This window comes from Choloepus didactylus, chromosome 18 (genome assembly GCF_015220235.1).
Source record: "Choloepus didactylus isolate mChoDid1 chromosome 18, mChoDid1.pri, whole genome shotgun sequence".
Lineage (NCBI taxonomy): Eukaryota > Metazoa > Chordata > Mammalia > Pilosa > Megalonychidae > Choloepus > Choloepus didactylus.
Window position 1 is genome coordinate 34,090,044 of NC_051324.1, and position 21,816 is coordinate 34,111,859.

The 21,816-nt window shown below is 40.0% G+C and overlaps 1 protein-coding gene across 6 annotated transcripts in view; it reads left to right on the forward strand.

The window, feature by feature from the left end:
- Positions 1 to 21,816, forward strand: part of BCAS3 (BCAS3 microtubule associated cell migration factor) — a 799,405-nt gene that overhangs the window by 19,072 nt on the left and 758,517 nt on the right. For all 6 annotated transcript variants that reach the window (XM_037808130.1, XM_037808128.1, XM_037808132.1 and 3 more), the window contains exon 4: positions 2,018 to 2,093. In XM_037808130.1, coding sequence (XP_037664058.1) covers positions 2,018 to 2,093 — 76 coding nt within the window. The remainder of the gene's footprint in view (positions 1 to 2,017; positions 2,094 to 21,816) is intronic.

Sequence of the window (21,816 nt, forward strand, 5' to 3'; positions counted from 1 at the left end):
TGCAGTCACACTCATCTTTGTTCAGAGTATTTACAGTATTATGCTACCATCACACAGTAATGTGGTATCCATTTCTGGACCTGTGAAATCAATCCTGTTGAATCTTCCACTCCTTCACAGTATCTAATGCCAGATCTCTAACCTCTTTTTATCTCATGATAACCTGTGTTCTCAACCTTAACTCTCAGAGTTCGCTTACCAATATTCATATTAGTGAGACCATACAGTATCTGTCCTTTTGTTTTTGGCTGATTGCACTCAGTGTAATGCCTGCTGTCTACCTTTCTGTCTTTTGGATTTTATGTGTGGTATTTTATTTTATTTTTCTTTTCCACTCTCTCTCCTTTTACCTTGTCCAAACCTATCTGTCTTGTCTTTTCCTATCTGCCTGAAGTGTTCCCTTTAGTATTTCTTGTAGAGCAGCTTTCTTGTTCACAAACTCTCTCAATGTCTGTTTGTCTAAAAATATATTAAACTCGCCCTCATTTTTGAAGGACAGTTTTGCTGGATATGGAATTCTTGGTTGGTAGTTTTTCTCTTTCAGTATCTTAAATATGTCATACCACTGCCTTCTCACCTTCATGGTTTCTACTGAGAAATCCACACATAGTCTTATTGCGCTTCCCTTATATGTGGTGGGTTGGTATAATACTGGAGTGTAAATTGGCATGGAAATTTAAAGAAGGTCACTTACAATACACATTATAATACACATATTAGTATGTTTTGTGTGTTTTCAGTCCTGCACATATTAAGTAATTGTTATTTGAACTGAATACCATTCTATACCATGCTGCTTTCAGAATTCTGTCTTTGTCTTTGACATTTGATAATCTGATTATTGAGTGTCTTGGAGTAGGTCTATGTGGATCCGTTCTATTTGGGGTATGTTGTGCTTCTTGGACCCATAATTTTATGTCTTTCATAAGAGATGGGAAATTTTCAGTGATTATTTCCTCCATTATTCTTTCTGTCACCTTTCCTTTCTTTTCTCCTTCTGGGTCACCCATGACATGTATACTTGTGCGCTTCATGTTGTCTTTCAGTTCCCTGAGACCTTGCTCATATTTTTCCATTCTTTCCCCTCTCTGTTCTTCTGTTTGTAGGATTTTGGATGTTCTGTCCTCTAGTTCATGAATCCTTTCTTCTGCCTTTTCAGAGCTGTTGTTGTATGTCACCATTGTGTTTTTCATCTCCTCTGTTTTGCCTTTCATTCCTGTAAGTTCTGCCATTTGTTTTTTCAAGCTTACGAATTCTTCCTTATGGTTACCCAGTGTCTTTTTTATATCCTTCATCTCTTTTGTCACATTTTCTTTCAACACATTGATTTGATTTAGAAGATTTGTTTGAACATCTTTAATTAGTTGTTTCAACTCCTGTATCTCACTTGAAATGTAGGTTTGTTCCTTTGGGCCATATCTTCATTTTTCCTTGTGTGAATCGTAATTTTTTGTTGGTTAAGCATCTGGTTTCCTTGATTACCCCAATCATCTTTTCCCAGACCAGACGGGTCCAGGTCCCAGGAGAAGGGTGTAATTGCTATCAAGTTTCCAGTTCTATGCTGCAATCTCAGCCATTCCAGTCTGGTGTACAATGTGTGTCAGTCATGGATGTACTCCCAACAGTTGTTCCAGACTATTTTCTAGTTATCCCTGGCTATTTACTAGTTGCTTTAGGGGACTAACTAAATTCCACACCTCCCTGTGCTGCCGTCTTGCCTCTGAATCCTTCTGAATGCCTTTGAATTATAGTGATGCTTCTTAACAATATAAGATCATTGCATTTTAGGTGTCTGTGATTGTTTTATTGGGTTAAAACCCCTTTTTGACCAAAGCTAAAACAGGTTCCATAACTTTCTTTGGGAGTAATAATACCCCAAATGTTCTAATTATCAAAATCTAGGGGTGGTGAAGTTGGAGAGGGATAGGGTTGGCTTTCTTTCAGTCACATTGTTTGGACATCAGTTAATATTAGAGTTGTGAAATATATTATTTGAACATTTGTTTTTACTATGCAGGCTTACAGTGGAACACCTCTCACAGAAGAAAAGGAGAAAATAGTCTGGGTCAGATTTGAAAACGCTGATTTAAATGGTATGGTTTTAACTTTTTTGGAATATGAATGAAATGTTTGGGGTTGACCTGATTCCATAAAGAAAACCTTTGCTTTAGTCACGTTACTTTTGTTTTCAAAATAAATTCCTTTTTAGAAAACTAACATGACCACAGTATAGAAATTTCATTAGAACTAATATTGTGCTGTACAACACATCTTAAATTAACTAAATCAGTGTGTTTGGCTTTAATCTAAATAAGGTGCTTAGCCTTAAACCAAGTAATTTAAGAAATTTCCTAGAAAATATTAATTCAAGTTTGGTCAGTTGTACAGGATTTATCATTGCAAAATAATCAGTAATATTGAACTTCCTGGACTTTGAAATTTTTTTGCCTCTCCAAGGCCTGCTTTTTCTCAGTTATATTTTGTTACTCTTTCCTGCTGTCTCTTGCAAAGAGGCAGGCTGTTTTGTGTTTACCAGAGTGTGATGTTTTCTTCTGGCTGAGTTTGGAAGGCACTGATGAGAAATTGAATGGGAGGATGGGAGGAAGGGAAGAGTATTTTTCCCTTACCCTCTCTGTTAGTGGCTTCATTTCCTACTTAGTTCTAGCTTCCCTGGAGCAGCCCCACTGGTGTTCCACTTTCTGCTAGGTGACTGCAGCACTTAGCACTACTCCCTTTGTCTCCCCAGCCTTGAGGTGGTAGTGACTTCCTGCTATTGCTAATCTGAAAGGTTTCCTTACAGTTCCTTAAGTGGCTTCTCAGCTTGTCTATCCACCTTGTAACCAGGTGTCTACATCAAATTCTCTATTTTAAATACAGTGAATTGTTTTCATTTCCTAGGTAGACCTTGACTGATGTAATATTTTTGAGTATCTCCTATGAATGTTTTAAAATGTGATGATTTATCTACTTTTTAGAGTTAGTGTCCATGATGAGAGAGGCAAATCTACACTATGGTGTCAGTTGAATTTTGGACTCTACTAGCTGGCTCTTTCATAATGACAGCTTGTTGGGCTCTCTTTGTAGGGAATAAAACATTTGTTTGTATGTGTGATTATCTGTGATATCAGTGATATTTCTAAAAATGGTTGTTCATTTTGGAACAATGAAATGACTGACAGTAGTAGTAGTAAAGTTCTAATCCCGTATTTTTATAAAACTTGGCTACCATATTTCTCTTTGACAGCTTCTTGTGGTTTTAATTTCTCTTTCTTACAATTCTCAGATTTTCTTATCTACTAATAAACTGTTCCTTTTCTTTCTTCCTTTTTCTTCTTTATTAGTAATTATCCTCATCTTCTGCTATCACCATTTCCTCTTGATTTCATACTTTTCTTTCCCTCCTGAAAGCATACTTTTTTAATAGTCTCTAGTTTGCCTTGATTGTAATTTTTTCCCCCAATATAACCCTGTTTTTAACACCTTGCAAGGTTGACATTCATTTGTTTTCCTCTCTGTAAAAACATATTTGTTCATTTTATCACAATTGTTGAGCACTCTAGGTTTCACTGAGTTATACAGTCCTAGTCTTTATCTTTCCTCTTTCCTTCTGGTGTCCCACATGCTCCTAACCTTCCTCTTTCAACCACACTCACAGTCATCTTTGTTCAGTGTACTTATATTGCTTTGCTGCTGTCACCCAAAATTGTATTCCAAATCTCTCCCTTCTATCTTTTTCTTTCTGTCTGTAGTGCTCCCTTTAGTATTACCTGTATCACAGGTATCTTGTTCACAAACTCTGTCATTGTCTGTCTGTCAGAGAATATTTTGAACTCTCCCTCATATTTGAAGGACCGTTTTGCTGGATATAGGATTCTTGGTTGGTGGTTTTTCTCTTTCAGTATCTTAAATATATCACCCCACTTCCTTCTTGCCTCCATGGTTTCTACTGAGAAATCCTCACATAATCTTATCAAACTTCCTTTGTATGTGATGGATCGCTTTTCTCTTGCTGCTTTCAGGATTCTCTCTTTGTCTTTGACGTTTGATAATATGATTATCAAGTGTCTTGGTGTAGGTCTATTCAGGTCTATTCTGCTTGGGGTACACTGTGCTGCTTGGATCTATAATTTTATGTCTTTCATAAGAGATGGGAAATTTTCATTGATTATTTCCTCTGTCATTGCTTCTGCCCCTTTTCCCTTCTCCTTTTGGGACACATATGACATGTACATTTGTGTGCTTCATGTTGTCATTCAGTTCCCAGTGACGTTGCTCATATTTTCCCATTCTTTTCCCCATCTGTTCTTTTGTGTGTAGGATTTCAGGTATCTTGTTCTCCAGTTCCTGAGTATTTTCTTCTGCCTCCTAAGTTTTGCTGTTGTATGTTTCCATTGTGTTTTTCACCTCTTGTATGTGCCTTTTATTTCCATAGATTTTGCCAGTTGTTTTTTCAAACTTTTGATTTCTACCTTATGTTTGCCCAGTGTTTTCTTTAAAGCCTTCATCTCTTTTGCCATATCTTCCTTGAACTCATTGATTTGGTCTCTGATTTGATTTAGCATATTTATTTGAAATCTTTAATAGATTGTTTCATTTAAGTGAAACAACATCTCAACTGTATCTTGATTGAAGTGTAAGTTTTTTCCTTTGACTGGGCCATATATTCATTTTTCCTAGCGTGATTTGTAGTTTCTGTTGTCTAGGCATCTGGTTTCCTTGGTTACCCCAATCAGATTTTACCAGACCAGAATGTGTTTAGATCTCAGAGTGGGGTTATATTCAGTTTCAAGTCTCCCTGTGGGTTTGTCTTAGAGATTGACAGACTTTCCTGTGAGGTCTCTAGCCTCTGTGCTTTTCCTAACCTGCCCAGCAGGTAGCACCTGTCAGCCTGTCACTCCCAACTGGTGTAAGGAGATGCAGCTCCTTTCGTTTCTGTTTTGGCTTCTTTCCCCCAGGATCTGGGATCTGGTTCTGAAGGGAAGACAGATAGTAGAGCTGGGCTCCACCTCCTTCCTCTTAGGGAAGATACACCCCCTAGGTAGTTAACATCTGCATTTGCATTGTTGTCTCTCTGATTCTGTTATCTCTACCCCTGTCTGGGTCAGAGTGCTGCAAAGTGAAAATGGCTGAGGCCCTCTTCTCTGAGCCCCTCAAATTGAGAGAGAGAAAAAGGGACGGAAAGCCCCCTTTTAGAGCCAGTATACAGCCTCCCACTTTCACTCATTGGCCAGAGGTAACACCTGGTCTTCTGGGCTTCCCCTCCTGGGACAGATGAGTCTTCTGGTTCTTTAAGGTCAATTGTCACTAAAACCTTCTGTCTGCTTGTTGGGGGTTTGTATGTTGTATTCAGCAGTCCATATTTGTTCATTAAAACCCCAGTTTTAGGTGGGCTGAGCTATATTTGCTTGCTCAGAGAGTGCTGCTTTCTACCACAGGGAGATTTTGCAGCTCAGTCTGCCATGGCAGTAAGGGGGCTCCTGGTGCAGTTCTGCAGTTTTTACTTACAGATTTTATGCTGTGATCTCGGGCATTTCTCCCAATCCAGGTTGGTGTACGATGTGTGGACAGTCACAGTTGTCCCCCAGGAGTTATTCAAAATTATTTACTAATTTTTCCTGGTTGTTTATTAGTTGTTCCAGGGAACTAACTGAATTCCACTCCTCTGTATGCTGCCATCTTGCCCCCTCCCTCCCTGAAAATGTATTTTTGTTTTGTGGATGTCAGAATGTATTAGACCAGTTTCTTAATATAATAACAAAGAAAATATGGTCTTTGTCTTGAAAATATTAGTGCTAGATAGTAACAAAAACTTGTTTCACAACATATACAAAATATTAAAGGTAATTAATTTTAAAATAATAGGTTCAGAGCGGCAGTAAAAAAGGAAACAATTTTAAAACCATATAGTTATTTTTAAAAGTCATCAAAATAATCTTTACCAAAGCAAAAGTTGTAGGGTTTTATTTTTGTTTTTTTTTTTAACAGCAAGTGCCAATTGCTGGGATAAAATTTCATAAAGCCTTTTCTTTATTGAAGTAAATTGCATCTGGAAATGTAGATGGATCCTGCTTGAACATTATTTTAGTATTATGTGCCTTATTGAACTCACTCTGGTGGTTGTTAACTTAAAATCCCACATACAATTTGATTTATTAAACTTTTAATTTCTACATTTTCTTCTTAACTGCTTTTACATACTCACATATCTTTTGGTCTCTTCTTCCCAGATCATGCTGATATTGTATGAAATTTTGACCCTGAGTCATTACGGATATACTTTTTCTTTTCTTTTTCTATAGGGATGTGTACATATGTGAGTGTATACTTCAGTGTGCTTTTTCTTTGGTTGTTTATTTATTTATTTATTTATTTTATTCAGTTTTATTGAGATATATTCACATGCCATTCAATCATCCATGGTTTACAGTCAACTGTTTACAGTTCGATCATACAGTTGTGCATTCATCACAATCAATTTTTGAATATTTTTATTACTTCAAAAAGAATATAAATAAGAATAGAAAATAAAAGTAAAAAAATCACCCAAATCATTCTGTCACCTCCATCCCACCCTGTTTTTCATTTAGTTTTGTTCCCATTTTTCTACTTACCCATCCATACCCTGGATAAAGGGAGTATAAGCCATAAGGTTTTCACAGTCACACCGTCATACCATGTAAGCTAAATAGTTATACAATTGTCTTCAAGAATCAAGGCCTCTGGGTTGCAGTTGATAGCTTCAGGTATTTCCTTGTAGCTATTCCAAGACACTAAAACTTAAAAAGGGTTGTCTATATAGCAAATAAGAATGCCCTCCAGAGTGACCTCTCGACTCCATTTGAGATCTCTCAGCCACTGAAATTTTATTTTGTTTCATTTCATTTCCCTCTTTTAGTCAAGAATATTTTCTTAATCCCATGATGCCAGTTCCAGGCTCATCCCTGGGAGTCATATCCTGCATTGGCAGGGAGATTTACACCCTGGGAGTCACGTCCCACATAGTGGGGAGGGCAGTGAGTTCCCCTGCTGATGTTCTTAGAGAGAGAGGCCACATGTGAGCAACAAAGAGGTGCTCTGGGGAAGAGTCTTAGGTACAATTATAAGTAGCCTTAGCCTCTCCTTTTCAGTAGCAAGATTCCTAAGGACAAGCCCCAAGATCGAGAGGTTGGCCTACTAAATTTTTAGTCCTCAGTGTTTCTGAGAATGTCAGTAATAACCCAGGTGGGGATGTCCAACATTTCCTCAGGTTTCTCCAGTTCCTTAGGGGTCCCTGCAAATATATTTTTATTTTCTGCCCAAATTACTTTGGAATGTGTCAGTATTTCACACTAACCTGTACAAACCTACCGGATCTCACTTCTTATTCAACTTAACATGGTTTAAGGCAATAGTAAATTTTACCATGATATTTGATTACCCTTACTTTCTCAGTCTCTTACAGTATTTCTGGAATTTGTCTCTTATTGGTGTTCTTTGTTCAACCGTGGTTTATTTTCAGTCTTTGTGTGGCAAATCTTCTGAGGCCCTCATAATTGAATGTAAACTTCAGTTATTGTAAAGATAAAGTAAAATTCATTGGTTCCAAGTTCAGTGTCTCCCTAAGCAAGGCAAAAGCAGACTAATTTCTCTTGCATCAGACTGAGATTCTTGATCAGCCAGTCTGTCCTCTTGTTGTTCTTGTATTAGAGCACTTTCTTGATGTAATAGCAAAGAAAATATACTCTTGATCTTGAAAATGTTAGTGCTAGTAGCAAAAACTTGTTGCACAACATATACAAAATATTAACAGTGATTAATAATAAATTAATTAAAGGTATTAAAGGTAATTGAAAACTGGGGTGTAATTCCTTGTCCATTGCTCTTTGTTGGAACAGTGAGGGGAAACTGGAGATTGCATTATGCATTGAGCAATTATAGGCTTCTCTTTGCCAGGCTTGGAGTTTTTCTGGCAAAAAAACCTAAAAACTTTTTAATTTTCTATAGAGTTAAGTTATTTACTATTTAAGTAAACTCTGTCAGCTATTTAAAGTCTCAGTGTTTGAATAGAACTCTAGTGTTGTGATTGCTTTCTCTTTCTTCCAACAGACCTGGGGAGCTCTGCTTTTCTGTTAGGCCCCTTGCCTCCAGGCTGCAGCCCAGTTGATTATAGTTTATTGTGTTTGGAAATGACGTATGGAATGAACAACAGGAGGTACTTCTAAGGGACATGGGTTATTGGGCTTCTACAGTCTTGGATCCTCCTAAGTATCCCCATTCCTAATTAGTGTACTGACTTTGACTTGGTGTTGGATAGACACTTCTACTTTTGGAGTTCATTAGAGAGCATGATTAACCAACCCTTGGTATCATGGTCATTGTTTTATTTCTGCTTTCAGGCAGCCTGATTTATACCCAAGCTTGTTTCTTTTAATACACCAAACTGAATTAAGAAGTAGCCAAAGCAGTTTTATATCTTGATAGTTTTCTATCAGATTTCTTAAAGTGTAGCATGTAATTAGATTGAATTACAACATCATCAGTTTAACTGGCTGGTTTGCTACAGTATAACAAGAACTTTCTAGTTCCTTCAACTTTCTAGTTTTTGAGGAAAATTCTAGCCCATCTAAACTTGGCCAAGTCTAATATCAAGGTCTGCCACCTATATTGCTATACTTATGGTTTCAGTGTTTATATTCACAGGCCTTTATTCAGATGCTAGTAACTGGTTAATTAAGAAAAAAAAAGGGAGATTTTTAACCTAATCATTTACCTGGGAAAGGCAGGAGCTTGACATTCGTGGTCTTTTTTCTACTTCTTGACAATACTACTCTGAATCTTTTTTGCTTCTCTTTGTTGATTTTGCTAAGAAGGTTGGAACAGTGATTGCTCAAATTCTCTGTTCATACCTTTATAGTTATGTAATCAAAGAGGGAAAAGTGTTCATTGGGAGATCCCGATGGTTCAGTCTAGGTTACCTGCCCCTTGTAGTAGTTTCTCTGGCCAAGCATGTAGTACTAGAATTGGCTCAGTTTACCATGTGTCTATCCCTGTGCTTGGTGGGAGAAAAGAGGTACCAGAAAGAGGGGAGTTAGGAGTAGGAAGTATATGAGGTACACAAAGACAGCTGCTATAAGCTCTAGTGCTGCTCTAGTGTGCTTGGGCACCCATTTTAGCTATCCATTGAATATCTCCACTTACGTGTCCCATAAATGCCTTAAATCTGATTCTTTTTTCACTTTAACTATCTTCCCTTACTGCTGCATCCCAACCCCATTTGCTTTTTGGTTCATTCAAGATACAGAGGTTTTCATACCTTAAGATCTTTGGACATGGGGCTCTCTAGCTGAAATGAACTTTTCCACCTTTATTTTCATTCACCTGGTTATCATCTACTGAAAGTGACTCCACAATTTGTAGAGTAAGTATTGGAAGTGTGTGATTGCTATTATTGAAAACATGGAATACAGAAGAAAAAGACTTGGAAATACTCAGTTTTACTCTACAACTTGATTTTTGAGGGATGAGCAGAAAAATCTATTAGTTCCCTCCCCTGCAGTTGGAAAGAGTGTTCTAAGGAGGGAGAACATATTGAGTTCATTAATGGATGAGACTCACAGATAAGTTAAGACTGGACAAGATTTGAAGGGTGAGTGAATCAGAGGAAGGCAATGTAGTTGGCTAAACTACATAGGAATGCTACATGTCTCTATAGGAAAGACTATAAAGTCCATTTTTATAGGTGGAATAAGAAAAAAGAAGCCAGTAAAGAAGATCAGGGCCATTCAGGGATGGAGTAACCAGTGATGTTATGAGAGGATTAAAATATAAAGTTGAACTTGCCCTGATCAAGACAGTGGAGTAAAAGGCTTCAGGGTCTCATTCCCCAACAGAAGTTTTGAACAATCAGAAAGAATTGGCAGAAGCATCTTTCTTAAAGCACTAGAAAACAAAGAACTGTAGTAACAGGCAAGTGCTGAATCAAGAAAAGGCTAAAAGCAGTAGGATATCATGAAGCCCTGGTTGGCCCTTCCTCACCCCTCACTGGCTTAGCGTGGAGTCAGCCTGTTCTCTCAGTGTGGATCCCTGGTCCTGGTTCCAGAGGGAGCAGAGAAACCTTCCTGCACGTACTGGGAGCAAGTATGTCTGGACCAGTCTGTCTGGTGGTGGCCTGAGAGACTATCTGTCCCAGAATGTGCCCTGTATGTAGAAGGCAGCTCAGAGAGCTCTCTTACAGAATGCTGCATGGGGCAACGGATTACTGGGTGTAGGACATATAGTGCAGTGCCTGGGACTGTAAGGAAACTGCTTCCTAAGGAAAAGGGAACATTTGTTATCTGTGTATAAAGTAGAATTCCTAGGGCCAAATGCGCTTGCCTAAGACAAGATGCATGTGTGGAAAGGACCTGAGAGGCCCCTGGGCTTTGGCCTGGAGCTGTTTTCTAAGCTCGTTGTATGGATAAACTCTGATGGAGAGTACTGGCACAGGTCAATCTGCAAGCCTGGGAAGGTGTTTCCTTTTTTACCTTCTTTCTGTTTTGTTAGCTCCTGGCATTCAGGAAAGCTCTGTCATAATATGAACTAAATATAAGCCCAAGGAAGAGATCCCTCAGTATCTAAATTTCATCAATAAGATGTTAAAATATAAATATGTCCAGGTTTCAATAAAATATTACAAAACATACTAAGAAACAGGAAGCAATGCCCATGCAAAGTCAATGATGAAAGTATTAGAAGACATCAATGAAGAGGATCAGACCTGGGATATTCCAGATGAAGACTTATAATAAAATGATCCTAGATATGATCAAAGAGCTAAAGGAAAACATGGACAAAGAACTAAATTAAATCAGGAGAGTGATAGATGAACACAAAGAGAATATCAGTAGAGAGACGGAAATTATGAAAAGAAACCGTACAGAGCTGAAGACTACAATAACAAATTGAAAAGTCTGTAGAGAGATTCAACAGTAGATGGAATCTGACAGAACAAAGAGTCAGTGTACTTGAAGTTAAGAATTGAAGTCATCCAATCTGAGGATCAGAAGGAAGAAAGCATGAAGAAAAGTGAACAAAGCCTGAGGAGCCTGTGGGATACCATCAAGCATACCAGAATATGCATTGTTGGAGTCCCAGAAGGAGAATGAAGAGAAAGGAGCCAACAGAATGCTTAAAGAAATAGTGGCTGAAACTTCCCAAATTTAATGTAAGATGGAAATATACATATCCACCATGCTCAGTGAACTCCAAACGGGATAAATCCAAGTAGATCCATATTGCCCCATGTTTTAGGCAAACTGTTGAATGTCACAGAGAGAATTCTGGAAGCCCTGTCACACACAAGCAATCTTCAATAAGATTAAGAGCCAATATCTCATCAGAAACTATGGATGCAAGAAGGCAGTGGGAAGGTATATTTAAAGTGTTGAAAGCAAAAACTGTTGACCAAGAATTCTATATCTGGCAAAACTGTCTTTAAGAAATGAGGGAGGGAGAGGATCCAAGATGGTGGCATAGAGAGGAGTGGAAGCTAAGTAGTCCCCCTGGAACAACTAAACAAAAAACCAAAAACAACTAGTAAATAATCCAGAATAACTGCAGGGGGACAAATGTGACCGTCCACTCATCATACACTACCCTGAATTGGGAGGATTGCCCGAGATCACAGCATAAAACCTGTAAGTAAGAACTGTGGATCCAAATCAGGAGACCCTTCACAGCCCAAGCTACAAAGCCTTGTGGTGCCAGAGAGAAGCTTTCTCCTAGCAGGCAAATATAGCTCAGCTGAGCTCCAACTGGAGTTTTAATTAGTGAGTGTGAACTGCTCACTATGAGGTACAAGTCCCCAGCAAGTAGGTGGAGGCTTTGGGTGGCGGTTGACCTTGGAGAGCTGGAGGGTCGTCTCAGACTAGCTCTGTTCCTTTTTCGACTCAGTGGAGAAAGCCTCTGCCATTTGCTGTTCCCTGTTCTGTGACCCAGACAGGTGTGGCACAGGCAGAGAGAGACCATTGAAATGCTAATGACCTCCCCCTAAGGCGTCTATCTTCTCTAAGAGGAAAGGGGTGAGGCCCAGCTCTACTACCTGCCTTTCATTCAGAACTTACACCAGTCAAGAATTATAGGCTAATCTTTGCATCAGGCAGAGAGTGCCCCTGCACGGCCCGGCGGCCCAGGGCTTCCCTTAAGGGACGATGTGCACTAGTGATGTAGCACAGCCTCCCCTCAGCAGAGGTCCTGGAAGATCACAGCTGAGAAGGGGGGCCCGCTCGGAAAACACAGGGACACTATGTCAATGCCGGTGGTTTGTGGGTCAGCAAAAGAGAAAATCTGGGGCAGAACTGAAATGAAGGCTTAGACTCTTGAAACAGACTTGAATCTCCGGAAACACCTGGGAGGTTTGAATATTAAAGTGGCCCTGCCTCCCTGGCCACCCAGACACACGCACCACATTCAGGGCAGACAGCTCCAACAACAAACCCAAACTGAGTTCACCAACTGTTCTAGTTTGCTAATGCTGCCAGAGAGCAAAACACCAGAGATGGATTGGCTTTTATAAAAGGGGGTTTATTTGGTTACACAGTTACAGTCTTAAGGCCATAAAGTGTCCAAGGTAACACATCAGCAATCGGGTACCTTCACCGGAGGATGGCCAATGGTGTCCGGAAAACCTCTGTTAGCTGGGAAGGCACATGGCTGGCATGTGCTCCAAAGTTCTGGTTTCAAAATGGCTTTCTCCCAGGACGTTCCTCTCTAGGCTGCAGTTCCTCAAAAATGTCACTCTTAGTTACACTTGGGGTATTTGTCTTCTCTTAGCTTCTCCAGAGCAAGAGTCTGCTTTCTATGGCCGTCTTCAAACTGTCTCTCATCTGCACCTCCTGTGCTTTCTTCAAAGCATCCCTCTTGGCTGTAGCTCCTCTTCAAAATGTCACTCACAGCTGCCCTGAGTTCCCTCTGCACATGAGCTCATTTATATGGCTCCACTGATCAAGGCCCACCCTAAATGGGTAGGGCCACACCTCCATGGAAATATTCAACAGAGTCATCACCCACAGCTGGGTGGGGCGCACCTCCAAAGAAACACTCAAAGAAATCTAATCAAAACTGATAACGTCTGCCCACGCAAGACCATATCGAAGATAATGGCGTTTGGGGGACACAATACATTCAAACCGGCACACCAACTGAACCCCACAAAAATCATTTCCCCACACACCACTGAGACAGAGTTGGGGATTGCTGACTTGAGGGGTATAGGTGACTCACAGACGCCATCTGCTGGTTAGTTGGAGAAAGTGTACGCCACCAACTTGTATTTCTGAAAAATTAGATTGATGTATATTTTTTTTACAACTTAAAAGAACCTTAGCAAGCGAAGCAAATGCCAAGAGGCCAAAAACAACAGAAAATCTTGATGCATATGTTAAAACCAGATGATATGGAGAACCCAATCCCAAACACCCAAATCAGAATATCAGAAGAGACACAGTACTTGACACAATTATTCAAACGATTACAATTGAGAAATGAAAACATGGCACAGGATATAAAAGACATGAAGAAGACCATGGAGCAGGATAAAAGGGACATAAAGAAGACCCTAGAAGAGCATAAAGAAGACATTGCAAGATTAAATAAAAAAATAGAAGATCTTATGGAAATAAAAGAAACTGTTGGCCAAATTAAAAAGACTCTGGATACTCATAATACAAGATTAGAGGAAGTTGAACTGCGGTCGCGGTTACTGCTTCTAGGGGGAGGGGCGGCCGGTAGCTGAGCCCTCAGCTCTCGGGGCTGCTTAAAGGGTACCGGCGGCGGGGGCTCTTTCCCGGAGGCGAGGGCGAGGCGGAGGACTTGGCCGGGGTCCTCGGCGGGAGGCGTGCAAGGTATGGAGGGCGGCGATAAGGACAAGACACTCTTCATCCAGTAGGAGTATGCGCCAAAGAGATTTATTCAGGGGTGATTACAGGTTATATAGGCTGGTAAGAAGGGCAGGGCTGGAAAGGAGGTGAAGCAGCCTTAAATGGCAATACTGAAGGGATAGGGGCTAGGATTGGTTCTGAGAGAACGCCGGAGCCGTTGCAGCGGGGCGGGGGTTGTTCTGGCCACGGTGCATGCGCGCTGGCGGTGGCAGGAGTGGCCTTGGCACAAGGGAGTGAGTGGGTAAGATAAGGAAGTGGGGAAAGGGCAGTTGGGAGAAAGGCGGTTTCCTCCGGCAAGCCTCCCCTGCCAGTGGCATTTTGGGTGAGGAAAAGGGAGCTGCCTTGACCTCGCTCCCCAGGCTCGGGGGGGCTGCAGAGGGCACTCACGCCCGTACCTACTACCCTCCCCAGGGGGTGATCAGGTCCCCTGGCCCAGGCCTGGCAAGCCGAGGTACAAGCTCAGACACCCGCAATTCCCCTTTCTTTTCTAATTAGAGGAAGAGGCTTTACCGGAGAGGCCCGCTACGGGTGAGGGAAGGGGGAGGTTAGGGAAGGGAAAAAGGGGTTGACGGTGGCTCAGCGAGGCTAGAGCTCAGTGTTGGTGTGGTGCCCGGGCGCTTGACAATGGCTTCGCTGCAGCGGGCTGGGTGAAGGTGAGGGGTTTAAAGTTCAGGGGTTTAGAGAAGCTGGAACTCGAGGTGAGAGCGATGTTCAGGTGATTGAGAAGGGCCTCGCGGTTGGCGAGTCGACCGGTGGCGCTGAGGTTGCGGAGGGTTGGCTGTCATCTTGGAGTGGGGGGCGTCAGAGGTGGCGAGTCGCTGATACTTGCAGGCGAGGAAACGGGAAGCTGGAGAGGCGTCCGGGCGAGCGGGCGACCTGCCAAACTGTTGTGTGGAGACACCTTCCTCACACGGGGCACCAGTTGCGGTCGCGGTTACTGCTTCTAGGGGGAGGGGCGGCCGGTAGCTGAGCCCTCAGCTCTCGGGGCTGCTTAAAGGGTACCGGCGGCGGGGGCTCTTTCCCGGAGGCGAGGGCGAGGCGGAGGACTTGGCCGGGGTCCTCGGCGGGAGGCGTGCAAGGTATGGAGGGCGGCGATAAGGACAAGACACTCTTCATCCAGTAGGAGTATGCGCCAAAGAGATTTATTCAGGGGTGATTACAGGTTATATAGGCTGGTAAGAAGGGCAGGGCTGGAAAGGAGGTGAAGCAGCCTTAAATGGCAATACTGAAGGGATAGGGGCTAGGATTGGTTCTGAGAGAACGCCGGAGCCGTTGCAGCGGGGCGGGGGGTTGTTCTGGCCACGGTGCATGCGCGCTGGCGGTGGCAGGAGTGGCCTTGGCACAAGGGAGTGAGTGGGTAAGATAAGGAAGTGGGGAAAGGGCAGTTGGGAGAAAGGCGGTTTCCTCCGGCAAGCCTCCCCTGCCAGTGGCATTTTGGGTGAGGAAAAGGGAGCTGCCTTGACCTCGCTCCCCAGGCTCGGGGGGGCTGCAGAGGGCACTCACGCCCGTACCTACTACCCTCCCCAGGGGGTGATCAGGTCCCCTGGCCCAGGCCTGGCAAGCCGAGGTACAAGCTCAGACACCCGCATTGAACAATGACTCAGTGTCCTAGAGGTCCCCAGAACAGAAAATGAAAGAACAAAAGAAAGAATGGAGAAAAAAATTGAAAAGGATCCTCAGGGATATGATAGATAAAATAAAACGTCCAAATTTAAGACTCATTGGTGTCCCAGAAGGGGAAGAGAAGGGTAAAGGTCTAGAAAGAGTATTCAAAGAAATTGTTGGGGAAAACTTCTCAAACCTTCTACACAATATAAATACACAAAGCATAAATGCCCAGTGAACTCCAAATAGAATAAATCCAAATAAACCCACTCCAAGACATATTCTGATCAGACTCTCAAATACTGAAGAGAAGGAGCAAGTTCTGAAAGCAGCAAGAGAAAAGCAATTCACCACATACAAAGGAAACAACATAAGACTAAGTAGTGACTACTCAGTGGCCACCATGGAGGCGAGAAGGCAGTGGCATGACATATTTAAAAACTCTGAGAGAGAAAAATTTCCAACCAAGAATACTTTATCCAGCAAAACTCTCCTTCAAATTTGAGGGAGAGCTTAAATTTTTCACAAGACAGACAAATGCTGAGAGAGTTTGCCAATAAAAGACCTGCCCTACTTCAGATATTAAAGGGAGCCCTACCAACAGAGAAACAAAGGAGAAAGAGGTATAGAGAATTTTAACAGACATATATAGAACCTTATATCCCAAATCACTAGGACACTTATTTTTCTCTAGTGATCACAGGTCTTTCTCCAGAATGGATCATATGCTGGGACATAAAACAAGCCTCAATAAATTAAAACAACAAAACAAAACAAAACAAAAACAATTGAACATATTCAAAGCACAATCTCTGACCACAATGGAATACAAATAGAAGTCAATAATTTTTGAATTGTAACTCCACTATTTACCAAAGTACACAAACTCTAATGACAAATCAGTGGTTTTGAACTCAATGTAAAATATGTAATTTTTCACAAGAACTATATAAAGGTGGGGGAATGGAGGAGTATAGGTACACAGTTTATGTGTCCTATTGAAATTAAGTTGGTATCAAAGAAAAACAAAATTGTTATGGATTTAAGAGGTTAATTTTAAGCCCCACAGTAAACACAAAGAAATTATCAGAGAAGATGACCATAGAGATGAAAAGTAGAGTATGGGTTAAGAGAAATGGGGGAAAGGGCAGTGGGGAGTTAAGAAATGAGTGTAGGGTTGCTGTTTGAAGTGAAGGGAAATTTCTAGTAATGGATGGTGGGAAGGTGATAGCATTACAACATTCTAAATGTGGTTAATCCCACTAATGGAATGCTAGGGAGGGGGTGGAATGGGAAGATTTAGGCTGTATAGGTGTTTCCACAATTGAGAAAAAAAAAAAAGTCTAAATAGATGATAATTGAATTCCAAGGATGACCCTGGATGGGATCTGAAGATGGAGGAGAGGAGGCTCAAAGGGACACAGCTGAGACATAAGGAAAAGGAAATATAGAATGCCAGCTTTGTATCATTGTTGAATCTCTTGTACTTCTTAGCTGTGCTTAATGGGATTGCATAAAAGAATGTTCTTGTTCATGGGAATTGTATATGTGAATTATAGTGTTTGTTCAAGGATGTGTGCAGCTAGCTCTCATATGTTCAGAAGACAGAGCAATAGATGATGGATGATAGGGAGAGAGGGAGGGAGAGAAAGAAATAGTGGTGTGACATGTTAAAGTTAGTGGATTGGGGTATTGGGGGGGTCAGGGAATGCTGGAGTTCTGTGTCTGGGGTTTGTATTGTTTTTGCAACTGTTCCTATAACTTTGAATTTATTTCAAAATAAAATGTAAAAAAAAAAAAAAAAGAAATGAGGGATGTATTAGTACATTCTCACATAAACAAAAGTTGAGGGAGTTTGTCACCAGTAGATTGGCCCTACAAGAGATGCTAAAAGGGAGTTCTGCAGAATGAAAGGCAAGTATACTAGAGAATAGACTGAAACCACATAAAGAAATAATGATCTCCTGTGAAGATAATGGCATGACTATAAATACCAGTGCTACTACATTTTAAATTTATAACTCCACTTTTAACTTCCTACAGAATCTAAAAGGTAAATGCATAAAATACAATGATAAATCAGAGGTTTTGGACTACGAATGTATAAATATTCAATTTCTGGTAATAACTACAAAAAGGTGGGAGAATGGAGGTGTTTGGGAACATTGTTTATGTGTTCTTTTGAAATTAAGTTGATATGAAAGCAAATGAGATTGTTACAGATTTATGATGTTAAATTTAAGCCCCATGGTAACCACAAAGAAAATACCAGAAGACTCGCAAACTCATAGAGACAGAAGTGTAGAGTACAGGTTACAGGTGTGGGGGAAAGGGACAACGGGGAGTTAATGCAGAATATATGTATGGTTTCTGTTTGGAGTGAAAGAAAAGTTTTAATGATGGATGGTGGTGAGGATACTTTAACATCATGAATGTGATTAATCCTACTGAATGACTGGGATGGGAATATTTATGTTGTATATATGATTACAATTAAAAAAAAATAAAGTTAAACTAAAGAGATAATGACAATTAAATGCAGTATATCCTAGTGGGTGTGACAAGAATGGAGGAGAAAAGGCTCAAAAGGATGTAAGAAAGAATTGCAGTAGAGAATGTAAGCTTTATATCAATGTTAAATTTCTTGAACTTGATAACTGTACTTAAGGTGATTACGTAAGTGAATACCTTTATTCAAAGGAAATGTACATGGAAGTATTATGTGTTCAAGGATTATGATGTGTGCAACCTGCTTTTAAATATTCTGAAAATAGATTCATCAGTAGATAGGTGATAAGTAGAATGATATGGCACAGGTGGCAGATGTTAAAATTTGTGGTTCTGGGTATCTAAGGGTCTGGGTGAGGGGATGTTGAAGTTGACTATATGGGATTTGTCTTATTATTATTATTTTAATTTTACTTTAATTTTATTTTTATTTTTTACTTTTTTAAAAGGAGTTTTATTGAGATATATTCACACATCATACAATCCATCAAAAGTGTACAATCAGTGGCTCACAGTTAATTACACTCAGTTTTGTATTCATTACCACAGTGAATTGTAGAACATTTTCATTACTCAAAAAGAAAAACTCTGTACAATTCATACCCTCTTATTATTGACACTTAGCATTGGTGTGGTACCTTTGTTACACCTGATGAAAGAATATTAAAATATTACTATTAACTATAGTCCATAGTTTGCATTAGGTGTATTTTTCCCCCACATCCCACTCTATTGTTAACACCTTGTAATAGTGAGGTACCTTTTTTCTAGTTCATAAAAGAACATTCTTATATTTGTACTATTAACCACAGTCATCGTCTACAACAGGGTTCACTGTGTTATGCAGTCTCATGTTTTAACCTCTAGCTTTCCTTCTAGTGAGATACACAACCCTAAACTCCCCCTTTCAGCCACAATCACACCCATAATTCAGTGCTGTTAATTACACTCACAATAATGTGCTACCATCACCTCTGTCCATATCCAAACATTTACAACCCGATGCTTAATTTGAGCAGAATTTTTAATTAGGTTGATTGTAAATGTTTGGGAGTTGTATTGTTCGAACTGTCCTGTGGTTTGAAATTATTTCAAAATAAAAAGTAAAAAAAAAACAAAACAGATACAGTTGACAGAGCATGTATTTCAATGAAGAGAAAAATAAAAACAACGTGCACAGAACCACTTCCCCCACCCCAAAAAAGAAAAGGATAAAGAAAAGTCAAGGAATAAGAATTAATTAAACATATAATAATTTTGAAGAATGGTAAATTTTACCACATTGTTTCTTTCAAGAATAATGAAGTTGAGTGTACCACCATCCAGAGAAGAAAACTAGCACAGCAAAGAGATTATGTAGAATCTAAAATAAGAGAAAGGAGATTTTGGTAATTTAATGACTTTAGGAATTTCGTATGTGGCATTTGAGTTCTCCAAAGTAACGAATTGTGATCAAGGTGTTAGTTGTAATAGAAGGATGACTGGACTGAGCATCAAAAGCCCTCAGATTTCTCATTCAGCTTTGAGTAAACTGCACCTTACTTGTTTTTCTTAATGGTAAAATGAAGTTGACCCCTGCTCTGCATATGAAATCAGATTGATCAGTGTCAGATGAGATGATGTACACATGAGCACACTGAATATTATAAAACCCCATTCAAATGTAAGGTATAAAGATAATTATGCCCTAAGAAAATACATTTTATATTTCTGAAGTTTGCTGGATAGAGAGCCATTGTCAAAAGAAAAGAACATAGACATGAAAAATTACTGATGTATAAGCTGTGTTAAAGGTTTTGGTCTTGGAACAACAGGAAGTCACTAATGCAGGGGATGGAGTTAAGGAGGTAAGTCATTGTTATGTTTCTGTTTTAAAACAACTAATTCGGTATGAAACTTGAGGGTGGGAGGCAAAGGTGGATGCAGGAAGGCAGTTAGGCTTTTGTAGTACCTGTTCTGAGTGGGGCAGGGAGGGGTGGTGTGATGTAGAAAGCAGGAAGGTTGAGAACTGTTTTGGAAGACATAGGGCTTCATGTTTACTGTGAAAGAAGAGGAAGAAGAAGATGGTTTCTGGCTTTGCTAGCTGGATAGATAATGATGCTATTCACCAAGTTAGGGAATCCTGGAAGCAGATCAAGTTTGGGGAAGAAATCATGACCTTTGAGTTGAATTTGAGCTTCTGTTGAGACATCCAGAAATCCATGTTAAGGAAGCTATTGAACATATCAGTTTTTATATTTAGGAGTCACCAGCAGATAGTAATTGAAGCAATGAGATTTCTTATGTGAAGGTATACAGTAAGGAGACATGGGAGTTTAGGAATTAGCTTTAAGTAGCTCCAATGTTTAAACACTAGGTAGAAAGAGATGAGCCAGCAGAGATAATGACAAAAGAGTGATAGGAAAAATAAGGTTTTCTAGGGTTTTTGTCTGGGAAACAAAGGGAAAGTATTTTAAGGAGGAAACATTGAGCTTTGATTACACTTCTGACTAGTCTAATAAGATGTGCTTGGGAATCTATTTGGTTTAACAACTTGGTTATTGATGACCATAACGAAAGTCACTTGGGAGGAATGTAAGGGGCAGTAACCATTCTGAACTGGGTTAGGGGTGATTGTTGGATAAAACATAGAGATGAGAGTTGTAAACAACTCAACTGAGATTTTTAGCTTCTAGAAGGGGAGGAGAATGGCAAAGGGAAATGGGGAAATTTAACATTTCCACATTTTCCCCCAGTCCCTCAAGGAGGCTTTGCAAATAAATTTTTATTCCCTGCCCAAATTACTCGGAAAGGCATTGGGGTTTCACACTAACTAGTACAAACCAACCAGATTTCACTCCCTAGTCAACGTTCCATGTAAGTGTGAATAAACTGACCATTCAAGTTAAATTATATACTGTGTGATTGCTTTAATATATGATAAAAACCCTTAATATTCATATATATCATGGTAAATAACACAAAACAAATGTATAGATCAATCAATGAATTTTCACAAATCCAACACCTGTGTAACCATCATCCAGGGCAAGAAAATAGCATATTGCTACCTATTTGCTTAGTTTTTCTGAATTTCATATAAATACAACTATTCAGTGTAGTCTTTTCTCTCTGGCATCTTTCGTTCATCATCCATGTTATGGTTTATAGTAGTACTTCATCTGTTTTCTGTGCTGAATAGTATTCCAGTGTATCAGTATACCACTGTGTGTTTGCCCATTCTCCTCTTGATGGACTTCTGGGTCGGTTCCAGCTTTTGCCTGTTTACAAAAAATGCTCCTATAAGTATTTTTGTGCATGTCTCTTAGTGTGTCTGTGTTCACATTTCTACATGTATACTCCGAGAGGAAGGCACCTAAAGTGACTTGGTCAAAAGGAATGTGTATTCTTCATTTTGCATGTGTTTAATCTGTTTTTTAAAGTGATTGTACTGATTCACACTTGCCACCTGTGAATGAATGATTCCTTTCTACTCATCCTGCCATCACTTGGTTTTGTCATTGTGTTTTTTTTTTAATTCAAATTTATTGAGGTATATTCACATACCATACAGTCATCCACGGTGTACAATCAATTGTTCACAGTACCATTATATAGTTGTGCCTTCATCACCCCAATTTTTGAACATTTTCTTTACCACACACAAAAAAGTATAATATTAAAAGTTAAAGTAAAGAACACCCAAAATATCCCATACCCCCCATCCATCCCTGTTATTTATTTATTTTTGTCCTCATTTTTCTATTTATCTGTACTTACACTATATAAAGGCAATGAGAGCCACAAAGTTTTCACAATCACATGGTCA